Consider the following 12,832-nt stretch of genomic DNA (forward strand, 5'->3'; position numbering starts at 1 on the left):
TTCATACCTCACAGGAGCAGATCTGACAGGGGTCGTCTGCTGGATGAAAACTGTCTCCGGGGCCGAACACTCTGCCCTCAAATACACAATCTGTTCAAAAACATCGTGTAACTTTATACATGTATAAAAACTGGTTTATCTGTCATTGTTAGAAGAAAGAACAGCAAAGTTACAGCGCTCACCCCACACTAAAGTATTAAAGTATTAAAGTATTAAAGTATTAAAGGTCCACTGAAGAATGTGTGACGTCTAATGGTGAGAGACTAGGATATGGCTAGAATTCAAAAACAATACACAGTATATTATATATAATAGAATTTTCTTTGAGATTCAGGCTGAGTTGATATCATGTTAATGCACTGTACACATAATTACTATGAAGACTTTGCCTCAGATTTGCAAAAAAGGAAACAAATGTTTCACTGTTTTCTGTTTATACAAATGTAACAAAACCCCTAAAACACTTCCAGGTATAAACCAGTGGATATGGGTACCTAATCATTGTATGTGCTTATACAGGTGTCAATTCTCACAGTTTATTTAAAGTAAAGTTTAAAGTATTGATATTGTACACGCCAGATTTTGAATAATGCCAAGGAGTGGGCTGAGAGCTGAGTGAGTGAGGAGGAGGAGCAGCATTGGGGAGAGAGAAAGGTGACGAAGCAACAACTCTGGCATTTGTAAAAACGGGGAGGAGTCTGGGACATCAAGCCTTGCACTGATTAAACATGTGAGTGATGAAAGAGTGACCACTGATGCAAGTGTAGTAGCTGGTGTTTGACCAGAGAGGCAGTAGATACGGATTTTTACCACAACATTTACTGTATTATTTCAATGCTAAACTGAGATTTGCACCGGTATCAATAAATAACTTTAGTAGATACACATATACACTGGTTTACACCTGAACAAAGTGGTTTAGGGTTTTAGTTATACTTATAAGCCAGCTGGCTTGACTGTTTGGGCTGCTGTAAAAACCTGGCAGCACAAAGAAGGCATTTTCCATTATACAGTTCTAGCACGGCTTGGCCTGGTTCGACCCTACTCCGTATTTTTTGATTTTCCATAAGGGATAGTAACTGGTACTTTTTTGGTTCCTGCTCTGACAAAGTTCCAAGAACTAAACCGAACAATGCCGAACTGTAGATCAGTTACAAAGATGTAAAATCCTGAAAACATGTGTTAATCTCCAACATTTAACAAGGACATTTCTAAAATCTCAGTATTTGAAGGAGTCTGTGCTCCAGTCATGCAGGAAGTACGAGTAACAACTGTGTGAAAAACTGATTCTAATGATTCAGTGCAGAACTGCTTTGTTTGTGTGATGGTTTCATGCAGCTGTGCTATGACGACCCTGCCAATCTAGACACTTTTTATTTTAACACATACTTATGGCTAGTATATTCAATCATTGGTTACACACTGCACCTTTAAATATTGTAGAAACAATGCAATCTGTCCAAAGCAGATATGATGAGTTAAAGTATATAAGGGTGGTGAATATTGCACACACAGAAATGACACATGCAGCTAACGTGGGTCTTATTGTCGTCTGCCTACCAGCACACACGGGGCAGCACTCGCCGGGCACACTGATGAAGTTGATGCAGGGAGACAGACAGTGCACTTCAGAGCAGGTGGTCACGCCGTCCACACACATGCACGTCATACACGGGGTGGAGTCTGCAAACCAACTGCTGCCCTCTGTGTGCTCCTCCCCTCCATACATACAACCTGACATTAAACAAATAAGAATCAGTCACTGGTGTGAAACTCTTCTTCAGAGAGCACGATGGTATTGGATGTAATCACCTCGACAGCGAGGACAGCAGGCTCCACCATCGGTCACCTGATGCATGCATGGTAGCTTGGGACACCGAGGAGCCGAACACTGCACCTCACCTGCCTGCGGGACTCACACACACACACACACGATCACTCAAACACAAAGGACAAAGTAAATACTCTGGGAGGAAAAGACTGAGATTGAAAGCTGAGGTCTGACCTGGCAGGTGCAGGTGGAGCAGTGGTTTGAGGTCATGGTCCACATCTGTCCATCAGCGAACTCCTGTCCATCCAGCGTGCACACTGAGACCAGAGAGAGAGGAACAATAAAGGGATTGCATTCATTCTATTATAGAGAGAGAAAATAGTGTTTTTGACAAGTTGAAAATAAAATAAATGAAAAGCAATTCATGTTATTTATGTTTCAGCCTTCATCAGCGCAAACACGAGCTGGATAATGTTTGTCTTTTTTATGTGATAAAAAGATCTTGATAGTACTGTGAAGGCAACCTCATACATGAATCACTGGTTATAGCTGCTTTCAGATATTATGACACATGCATGGTCTCAGACCTTGTTTATAAGTCCATCACATGCAGACACATTATTAATTTAAAAATTCTAACTCTTGCTTTTGGGCCACATGGGAACTGTTGCTTCACAGCTAGAAGGTTGCCAGTGTAAGTTTGGAGATGGCATGTTCATAACCATCAGCTGATGACTGTTCGTCTCTGTATGTTGGCCCTGTGATGGACAGCTGACCTGTCCAGGGTGTGTGCGACCTTTCACCCTGTGTCAGCTGCAGTAGTGGTTGCTGGTCTTTGAAACATTGGAAGCTGATTTCAAGCCCAGTTCATTATAAATAAATCCTGCCCTCTATTGAAGCTGAGCTTCCACTGGTTCTAACGAGAAGTAACTCACGTCAGACGATCAGCGATAAACAGCTGATTCTGAACCAAGTGGTCAAAGGGTTGATCGCATTCTAGCGAACGTCTAGAAATGAAATGTAAATAAAACAGAACATATTTAACTTTTTATTTGATGACATTTTAGAGGAAGCAGAGTTTCCTTTGCTGTCTTATGCTGTGTTTCCATCATGGTACAGTTTGGTTTGGTACAGTTTGGATTTCGACGTCTAATTTATGCGTTTGCCTCGACTTCCTTGGGATATTTACACCGATGGTAACAGAGTGACATTTTTAATTTGCCCACTCTGACTGTCTGACTGTCACAGGAGCAGCGTAGCATTTTACCGAGGGAAGGGTCCAAAGAATGGAACGGTTGGAGTCTCTTGGGGACTATTTCTAATGGAAACATACTGTACCAAACCAAACCGTTCCACTCAAGCAATCAGCTCTGGTCAGCTGGGATGTCCTCCACATCATAGTGGTCGACAATGAATGGATTATTGTTTGAATCTTTGCTCATTTCTGAAATGAACACATTTAGGGTTGCAACGATTTCTTAATTAATTGAATAGAAAATAAATTTTTTGTACTATTTTGATAATCGTGTTTTTTTTTTCAATAATTAAAACAAGCTTTCTGATTTTTCAGCCTCTTAAACGTGAATATTTTCATTAAAACTAATTCAAACTTTGAGGACAAAACAAGAAGAACATTATTAGTACCAGGCTTGATAAACAACATTTAAGGAACAAAACAAGCATTCGATTAATCAAACAAATAATCTGCAGATGAATCTATTATTAAAAAACACGATTGTCAGTGTACATGGTGTACATACCCGTGCACTCGGGGCAGCACTGTCCTGGCTTGGTAATGGGTCGAGCACAGTTTGTTGGTGGACAGACAAGTGGCACACAGGTGACGGTGCCTCGGACGCATGTGCAGCGCTGGCAGGAGTTAGAGGAGGGAGTGAAGGTGTGACTGTGAGAGTGGACGATGCCCTCGTACAGACACGAGTCACAGACCGGGCAGCAGGACTCTGATGGGACAGGATGGGAGCACCGCACCGGACAAGGTCTCCTCTGACAGTTCACCACCTCATTCTGCTCAGAGGAGGACAAAGAATCAACCAAACTGTGTGTGTGTGTGTGTGTGTCTGTGAGAGTGTGTCATGAGTTAAAGGTGAAATGTCAGACTGACCAGGCAGGAGCACGAGGAGCATGGATCAGACGGAGAAGAGAAGGCGGAGCCTGAATGATACTCCCTCCCCTGGTGCAGACAGACACCTGTGCAGACGGGACAGCACTCGCCCGCCGGGGTCACTGGACGCACACAGGCAACGCTTGGACAAGACACGTGTGCACACACCACACCGCCATTCTACACACAGAGACACACACATTCCCACACTGAGAACAGAATTTAAATATGCTGATCCCTCCACATGGAAAAACCTTCAGAATGATCTGAAACTATCAGAACTCGTCTCTGTGGGCTGAGTTTAACCCAGAGAACAAGTTGAACCCTGAGAACACAGAACATTTCCATCACTATGTTTAAACATACAGTTTATACAGAAGTTATAAGAGTATGTAACATAGTGTCTTATTTCCTTTTTTCAGCACAACCTAGACAATCTGATGGAAACATTTTTTTAACAACTATATAAACAAAAAGTATTCAAAATGTTTAAAATCGGATTGAATTTGTGACATTTGGAAATATGTCACGGTTCAAAGTTCACTTGGCTCGTTTTTATGAACAAAGAGGGAAGAAAAACTGCCTTTTTTGGGACGTCTGCACAATTATTGCTACTTTATATCACGACTAAAAATGCAATATAAAAAATGAATGATAACTTTGATTCAACCACACATAAGAAGACAACCCCCCCCCCCCACCACCGCATTTTTAAAGCCTGAATATGTGACCTATAAACACACACCCACAGGATGTCAATATAAGGAGTTATTATTCTCACGGCAAACTACCACAGGTAATACGGATGTATGGATTACGGCCCGGGCCAAAGGCCCAGGATATTATTTATCCCGATATTTTAATGGGGCCCTGAAGCCACATAACAGTGGTTATGTTATGTGATATAGCTTCATCCTTTTCCATTTACCTTCCACCTTTCCTGTCCGTGCCCAGAGGCCCACTGCTCATAATCTGTCCCAGACTGGACTCTTTGTACTTGAGCCTGTATTCCATCTTGGTTGCATGCTGTGGTTTCTTGTGTGTGACAGTTAAATGTGTCTGTTTGTATTGTTGTCAGTTCTTATGCTGCTTTCTTGGCCAAAATCACTCTAAAAAAACAAAAAGACTTTGACCTGGTTAAATACTGTACTTCCTTTCTGGTATGTGAAGGCTGAACACAGGAGTCCTTGGTTTGCTGCAGTCTCACCATTAGATGGCACTACTTCTCACTCACTGGACCTTTACTCTCATGTACCGTGTGTGTGTGCGTCGTTCGTACCAGACAGGAGCAGAGCTGACAGTGATCTGTCGGGTGAGGGAATCTCTCCCCGTTAAAACAGTCGCGTCCGTTAAAGCTGCATCCGTCACACGCTCCACACCCACAGCCGTCCAGAGCTGGGTGTGGACAGGACACAGCTGGACACCGTCTTTGCCCACACACCACCTCGCCTCTCTGTGACACACACAAACACAAATAAATAAATAAATAAATCAATAAAAAGATATGATGTACAGGTGCCATGGTGATGGTGCAGTAAACCAAAGGTTTGACTGATCTCACTCACTGAGCAGGTGCAGTCCTGACATCCTTTCTCTCCTCCTGACAGAACCTGGCCTTCAACATAAGTCACACCCTGGAAGTGACAACCTACACACACACACACACACACACACACACACACACACACACACACACAGAGCATTGTTTACACCCAAAAAAGTTTTGAGATCTTTAAACAGTTAACAAGTTAAAATATGTTGAAACATATGATGTCTCACTTTGTTTTAATGATATATTTTTATATGAACACACAATATTAGTCTTCTCAGTTGTGGCCAAAATGGGTTTTCATCGATTATTTTTGATCAATATTTAGATTATGATCAGAGTTTATTGGTAACTGAGCAAACTAAATTGATAATTACCATTATTATAAAGCTGAAATTCATTCAATTCATTCATTCGTTCCACACACATTTTCCATTATTACCAACCTATTACTTTCTTGTATGACTACGTATCACTTCCCTTATTACCGTCTTTGTATTATCTATGAAAAGTGGTGAAAACAGCCAAAGTCTTACAAACTACTGTCTTAATCACCTGGTTTCATAAAGATAATGTAAAAACTTGTATATAAGATAAGATAAGATACTCCTTCATTAGTCCTGCAGTGGGGAAATTGACATTGTCACAGCAGCAAGACAGTAAAGATAAAGCTAATACATAATAAACATGCAACATGCAACAATAAGACTATAAAAATGTAAAAAAAAGAATGTATATTATAGACATTTCCCAGAATGTAAATACAGGAGGAATTATCGGAATCAAAATTTGCATTCAGTAGATTGGTGTCATGATCTGTGTACAAGACAAAAGCTACAATATTGATCACTATCTCAGGTCTCAGGAAACAATCATGAATATTTTAATCAATTAAATACATTTGCATTCGGATTTTCTTTGACACAGCTTAATCCCACAATTACTTCAGTTTTTTCCCCTTATGTCTGAACGATTTGTCAGTGTCTATTATTTTAGCTTGTGTACTTGTATGTGTAGTTTTCATGTACAGGTTTCTACCACACCCTCACTCATTCAACACTTTTCTTATGATTTATGAAAATAAATAAATAAATAAATGTTGTTACTGCACAGTAAAGTGTTAGCATCTTCTGACCAAATTACTAATAAATAATCATAATCTCAGTGCTGATAAAAATATGTGTAATTAACAGTGAGAAAACTTTGGAAGACTGCGTAATACCCCCAAAGACCACCAGTGGGCGATGACCCACACTTTTGGAATCAGTGTGATTTCCACACTGTGCAGTGTTTACATACCGTGGCAAACAGGGCAGCCACACTGGCTGGTGACAGGGTGAGGACAGGGAGTGGCTGCACACGTCTTCTTCACACAGCGGACTGACCCACTCTGCAGGTCAATGAACGTGACATGGTGAACCAGGAGGAGGAGGAGGAGGAGGAGGAGGAGGAGGAGGAGTGTATTTGCAAATGTACAAAGGTGCTTAAAAAGGTTTTCAGCCTCACCTGGAGAAGACTCACATTTTAGTGCATTAGTGTATACAATTACATCCCAGTGTCTACACTGATGCTTGTTGTCGCTTGATACAAGTGACCTGACACTGTGTGACTTCTATCTGAAATCCCACCTGTGTGTTTTTGAGTAAATACAGTGAAAGAGAAATTGCTTCACATACATAAGCATCATTGGAGAGAGGAGATTTGGAATAAACCAAAGCAAAGCTCAGATGCTATGTTCAAATATAGAGGATTACTTTAGCGCGGAGGTCCTTGTGTGCTCTGTTAAGGTCTGGTTCCCTTTAGGTCTGGGGGGGGGGGGGTCAACACACTGAAATATTGTGATATTTTGAGACACCAAGTATCGATTCTTTTAGCATATCATTTTTTTACTGATATACATAAACATTAAACTTTTTGCGGTTTAGCATTAAAAAAATCACTTGGCATTTCAGTCAAATATGCAGTATTTTGTATTTTGACTTCACTTCGTTTTATTGTTGTATTGTACCCTGTTTGTTTGTGGTGTTTTATAAGCTCTTATTGAGTGCATGACACTTAAATAAACTAATCAATCAATCATACGATTGTGTTTTTATCTTTTTGTCCCTGAAAGCTGCAGTGAGGAGGAGACTTTGCTTTCTAGTTGAGGTGGAGAACTTTTTGAAGTACCTTAGCCTCGTATGAGTGTTGTTGCTGTTACCTGGCAGCTACATTCCGAGCAGGGGTTTCCTGGGTCAGGGATGGTCTGTCCGTTCATGAGGACCGCACTGTTATAGAAGCAGCCTATGCAATCAAGACAAAACCCGTGGATTTAGATGGTTCTGTAATCAGGCACTGACAAAATAGGGATTCTGAACAAAACATACGTTGACATTCTCCACAGCATTGTCCTGGTGCTTTATACGGGTGAGTGCATTCTCCGTAGCAGGGCAGTTTGGTGCAGACGACGTCTCCTCCGTAACAGTAACACACACCACACGGGTCGTTGTCGTCAGCAAACTCAGTGCCGTCAGGATATTCTTTACCATGGAACGTGCAGCCTGCAAATAACAATGATTTATTACAGTTCTTTCTATTTATTTTATTATTCTATAAAACAAACGTGTGCCGTCTGTGTGTTTTCTTCTGCGTTGCTTTTGAAGTCACTCACCGTGACAGGACATGCAGCACTGTCTCTGGACTGGGTGGTTACAGTTGGACGGTGGACAGCGTTTCCTCTCGCAGCGGACAGAACCCTCCCGACACACACACGCAGCACACGGGTCTGAGGCGGCGTCCCACGTCTCCCCGTTGGCTCGCTCTCGGCCCTCATACAAACATCCTGCACACAGAGATATTGAAGCTGTCATTAGTCATGGAGTCATTCGTTTCCCGGCAGGACATGTTCATGTGAGCGTGCACCTTCACAGGTGCGGCAGCAGTCTTGAGTGATGGGGTGAGAACATGAGGTGAAGGGACAGGGCTTGTGCTGACACTGAAGTGTGCCGTTGGTGCAGGTGCATGTGCGACAGTTGTCAGTCGGGTGGTAAAAACGCTCAGTGTGTCGGTAAGTTCTTTGTTCATACACACAGTCCAGGAGAGGAGCTGAAAGAGACGAGCATCACTATATCAATATTACATCTCAGCATCACATTAAAACATTCTTATTAACTAAGGGTTTCATGGGAATGAAAGTCCAGAGGTTTTTTAATGTGACCAAAAGGTGAAGAAATCACTGAAAAATACCAACAAATAAATGGGTGAAAAATACATGTGTGAGCTGCATTTGTAAGATAAATAAAGATAATAAAGACTCATGCAAAATGGAAGTGTGATGTTTTGTTTTTTAGCTGTGGGCTACAATTTGTGCCCAATTCTTTTAAGCTGATTATACACTCAAAAGATAACCATTATATTCAATTTCTGTTGATAAAGGCTATAATTTCAACCTTCAAAACTGTCTCAGATGGTCATGTCACCTCTGTCAGAGCCTGAGCAGGTCTGCATCACCTGCACTGGCACCATGGAAGTGCAACCTTCTACGTCATATTTTACTTAGAAGAAGCAGAGGGATACTTGAAACGAGGGCAACCTGGTCCTGCTACCCCTGGACAAGGAAGTGTAAATAGTTTTCTTATCATCTATGATGATATCTGTGTCAGGCCGTGTTACTGAAGACATCTCACCCTCTTGTTCATCTCGTTTATAAATCAAGTGATTCAAACAATGTGCAGGTTACTGAAACACCGTTGTTCTGTTGTCGTTTTTTTGTAGTTTAGGTTAAGTTTTTGTTTCTAATATCTTCAAACAATGTTATCATATATCTAAAAAGTGCTATAACAAGAGCAGAACCTCACTGGATCTTTTTCTCTGCTCCCCTCTTACTCCAGCTTGTAATGTCTTACCTGGACACCGGGGGCAGCAGTCTCCTGGCAGCACATGGGGGTTTGAGCACGTCAGTGGTGGACACCTCCTCATCAGACACTGGACGTTCCCATTCTGTAACAAACATGACGTGGACTGGTGTTGACTGGTGTTCACAAAAACAAAACACACGTGACAACATGAAGGTAACTGTTCTTACGACACAGCTGCACGCCCTGCACGTGTCAGTGGGGTGAGGGAACTCCAGTCCGTTGTGATACTCTTTCCCAGCATAACTGCAGCCTGGTGAAGAAGAAGAAGAAGAAGAAGAAGAAGAAGAAGAAGAAGAAGAAGAAGAAGAAGATGATGATGAAACTGTGACATTTTACTTTGGTAAAAAGTGGTTTATTGTGACAATCATTGATTGATATTTCTTCACCGTTGCAGTTGTTGTGACAGCACGTTCCAGGACGAGGTGCGTTACACTGAGGCTGAGGACACAGCGCTTGGTGGCAGTCGATCCTGCCGCTCACACACTTACACTCCTCACACACACTCACGGGATTGAGAAAAGCCTGTCCGTCCAAAAAGACACGGTTTTCAAAGGAGCAGTCTGCAAGAGATCCAAATACAGATGCTTTATGGAGCTGACAGAGGAATGGACATGAGGTGCATTGAAGAAAAACGGCAGTAAGTAAGTAAAGCTTTATTTATAAAGCAGTTTAAAACTAGAGACATGGACTCAAGGACTTTTCAAGACCAATTCCCTCAAATTCACAAATTCAAGGACCTAATTATACTGACACAGTTTAAGATGGGAGAGCAACTTGTAAGAGGCGTCCACTTTTATTGATTTGCAGCACGCTCTGCATCTGGACAAGAGACTGTCCTTGGGATATTGGTCAAAGTCAGTCTTTGTAGTTTTCTTTGGTGAGACAGAGGTCTTGGAATTTATTATTTATTATTTAATGCTATTCATTCATTGTTCTGCACGTAATCTCATGTCAACAGCAGAGAGACACAGTGGACCATGTCCACAACACAGTAACTATGACTCCACGTTTGTTCTGCGTAGGCCTCGTCTGTGGCATGAAACAGTAGGTGGCGTCTCATTTACCTAAATATCAACTTGTCTATTTAGCCTTGAATCAACAGACTTGAATTTCTTTTTAAATTCTCAAACTTTCAAGGATTTCAAGGACCCGATGGAACCCTGTGCCATGGATTTATGTACCTGGACATTTAGGGCAGCACTCTCCGGGTGGTGTGTATGAGTTGGTGCAGTTGAGTGGAGGGCACTGTCTCCTCTCACACGCCACAGTGCCGAGCTGTGGACAGACAGGAAGTCATTCATCAGGTCAGAGGTCAGTCAGAGAGCGGCAGAGACACACACACACACTCACCTGACAGGTGCAGATGTGACAGGGCTGATCAGGGCTCGTGAACCTCTGATTGTTGCTGTAGATGCGCTGATTATAGTCACAGCTTTCACACGCTGCACAACAGGATCCTTAGACAGAAACGGACGGATGTTGACATGACTGTGCACTCACACACAGCTCACACGCACACACTCTCACCTGTCGTCTTAGTGGGATGTAGGCAGTCAGTGGGTGGACACGGTGTGTGTGTACACTGGATTTCTCCATTCACACACGTGCAGGTGGAGCAGTGGTCGTCACGGCGCCAGTTAGAGCCTTCTTCATACTCCACTCCCTCCAACACACACGCTACAATGAGAAAAGACGTGCTGTCATGTGAACACGTGGATGAGCTGATTTATCCCGATACTATCCGTTGGATATTTGTCCAGTTTGGACTTTTTGTTCCTTTGTTTTCTTTACATTCGTTTTTTTTGTTCTCTGCTTCTTTGTTCCTTGTTTCCTGTTTTATTTTGTAGGTTTTCCTTGTTTAACTCTTATCTTTTGATTGTCAGCTCTTGCTGCAATGTGTTCCACCTGTGTCTTATTAGTTCCACCTGTGTCTTATTAGTTCCACCGGGGTTTGATTATCCCTGCCTCCCAGTTTCCTGTTTCCTCACGTTTTACATCTGTGATGTGAGCTGAGCCTGTGAACCGCAGTCACAATCCAGACTTCATTAAAATGACACTTTTAATACAAAGAAATGTAATTCAAAGTGCGTCACATGATTGAGAGGCCTCCTCCGAGCCTTTGTACGGCACAAATATACGTGAAAAAGCTGAAATGAGTCAATGCCATCATGGATCTCAACAATCAGCAATGAGGAAACACTGGAGACTGAAAATACTAATGATGGAACAAAACACAGCAGCAATATAAGAAAACTAAATGATTATATTCATTAATTCAGATGATGATGATGTTAAAGTTGAAATAATAATAAATGCTATGTAAATAAAATAAATCACTTCAGTTTTAAGCAAACTGAAGGGTGAAAGAAATAAGAAGACAAGTAAATGAATAAAGCCTGTTTAAAATTCAGGTTAAAAAGATAAATCTACGGATTACAAAAATAAAAATAATCCTTTATTAATCCCACAATGGGGAAATGTATGTTGTCATAGCTGCAATGACAGCAAAGGTAATAGATGATCATCTATGAATGTACAATATAGAAAAAACATAGATTATAAGTTAAAAAGGTAGAAATCATGTCTTACATTGGCTTTTAGGGACTATATAATAACTAAAGTTTCAGTCTGTGTGGATTATTACCTTTGCAGACTGGACAGCAGAGATGTGGCTCTCTCACAGGGTTGGAGCACAGCACTGGAGAGCATTTCTGCTCATGGCAGATTACATTCCCACCCTGAAACACAAACACAGTGTGTGTGTCATATGAAATTAATACAATAAATTAATACAATAAATGAAAAATAAAATGTGTCAATTAATCAAGCAGAAGCAGAAGCAAACAAAAACAGGCAATTATATTTTCAAGTTTACCTTACAACTGCACTGTAGACAGGGTCCACTCCCTGCTGGGCTGAACACTTCTCCATGAGCATAGACTCTCCTGTCATACTCACACACTGCATGCACACACACACACACACACACACACACACACACACACACACAATTTTTAAAGAGCACAAACTATTGTGAACAAAAACCACAATATAAATCATAACAAAAGCAAAATTGTGCGTTCTGAAGTGAGTCATTTACAGCTATATATGTAACACCTGATATCATCTTGAATTGGTAAATTTATTATTTCCTAGAAATGCTTAGCAAATCCATTAAAACACAATTTTATGCATGTTATTTAAAACAAATACACATCAATCTTGACTAACATCGTAATCTCGACCCATCTGTGGGTCCCAACCCAGACTTTGTACAGCATCCTTAAGGAGGACACTCATATATATATATATATATATATATATATATATAATGTACAAGCCCTTTACCCTAACCTTAACTGTGACAACTTCATTTCTAAAGCCCCTTTTCCACCTATGGTCCCAGCTCAACGTGGGCGGAGTCATCACTGCAAGGCTGCATGAGACTGACTTTGTTTTACACGCGACACAAACACAAACGAGTGACTAGTGAC

General features: G+C 41.4%; 1 protein-coding gene across 1 annotated transcript in view; it reads right to left on the minus strand.

The window, feature by feature from the left end:
• kcp (kielin cysteine rich BMP regulator) overlaps positions 1-12,832 on the minus strand; it is a 33,302-nt gene that overhangs the window by 9,140 nt on the left and 11,330 nt on the right. The window contains exons 14-34 of the mRNA XM_058646048.1: positions 12,214-12,299; positions 11,983-12,076; positions 10,866-11,015; positions 10,689-10,795; positions 10,520-10,613; positions 9,725-9,898; positions 9,506-9,588; positions 9,327-9,420; positions 8,344-8,526; positions 8,093-8,263; positions 7,809-7,982; positions 7,643-7,725; positions 6,742-6,832; positions 5,459-5,541; positions 5,173-5,346; positions 3,894-4,073; positions 3,532-3,796; positions 2,006-2,088; positions 1,813-1,906; positions 1,561-1,734; positions 8-90 (exon numbers count right to left, since the gene is read on the minus strand). Of these exons, the coding sequence (XP_058502031.1) occupies positions 8-90; positions 1,561-1,734; positions 1,813-1,906; positions 2,006-2,088; positions 3,532-3,796; positions 3,894-4,073; positions 5,173-5,346; positions 5,459-5,541; positions 6,742-6,832; positions 7,643-7,725; positions 7,809-7,982; positions 8,093-8,263; positions 8,344-8,526; positions 9,327-9,420; positions 9,506-9,588; positions 9,725-9,898; positions 10,520-10,613; positions 10,689-10,795; positions 10,866-11,015; positions 11,983-12,076; positions 12,214-12,299 (2,720 nt within the window). The remainder of the gene's footprint in view (positions 1-7; positions 91-1,560; positions 1,735-1,812; positions 1,907-2,005; positions 2,089-3,531; positions 3,797-3,893; positions 4,074-5,172; positions 5,347-5,458; positions 5,542-6,741; positions 6,833-7,642; positions 7,726-7,808; positions 7,983-8,092; positions 8,264-8,343; positions 8,527-9,326; positions 9,421-9,505; positions 9,589-9,724; positions 9,899-10,519; positions 10,614-10,688; positions 10,796-10,865; positions 11,016-11,982; positions 12,077-12,213; positions 12,300-12,832) is intronic.

The sequence above is a fragment of the Solea solea genome, chromosome 12, assembly GCF_958295425.1.
Source record: "Solea solea chromosome 12, fSolSol10.1, whole genome shotgun sequence".
Lineage (NCBI taxonomy): Eukaryota > Metazoa > Chordata > Actinopteri > Pleuronectiformes > Soleidae > Solea > Solea solea.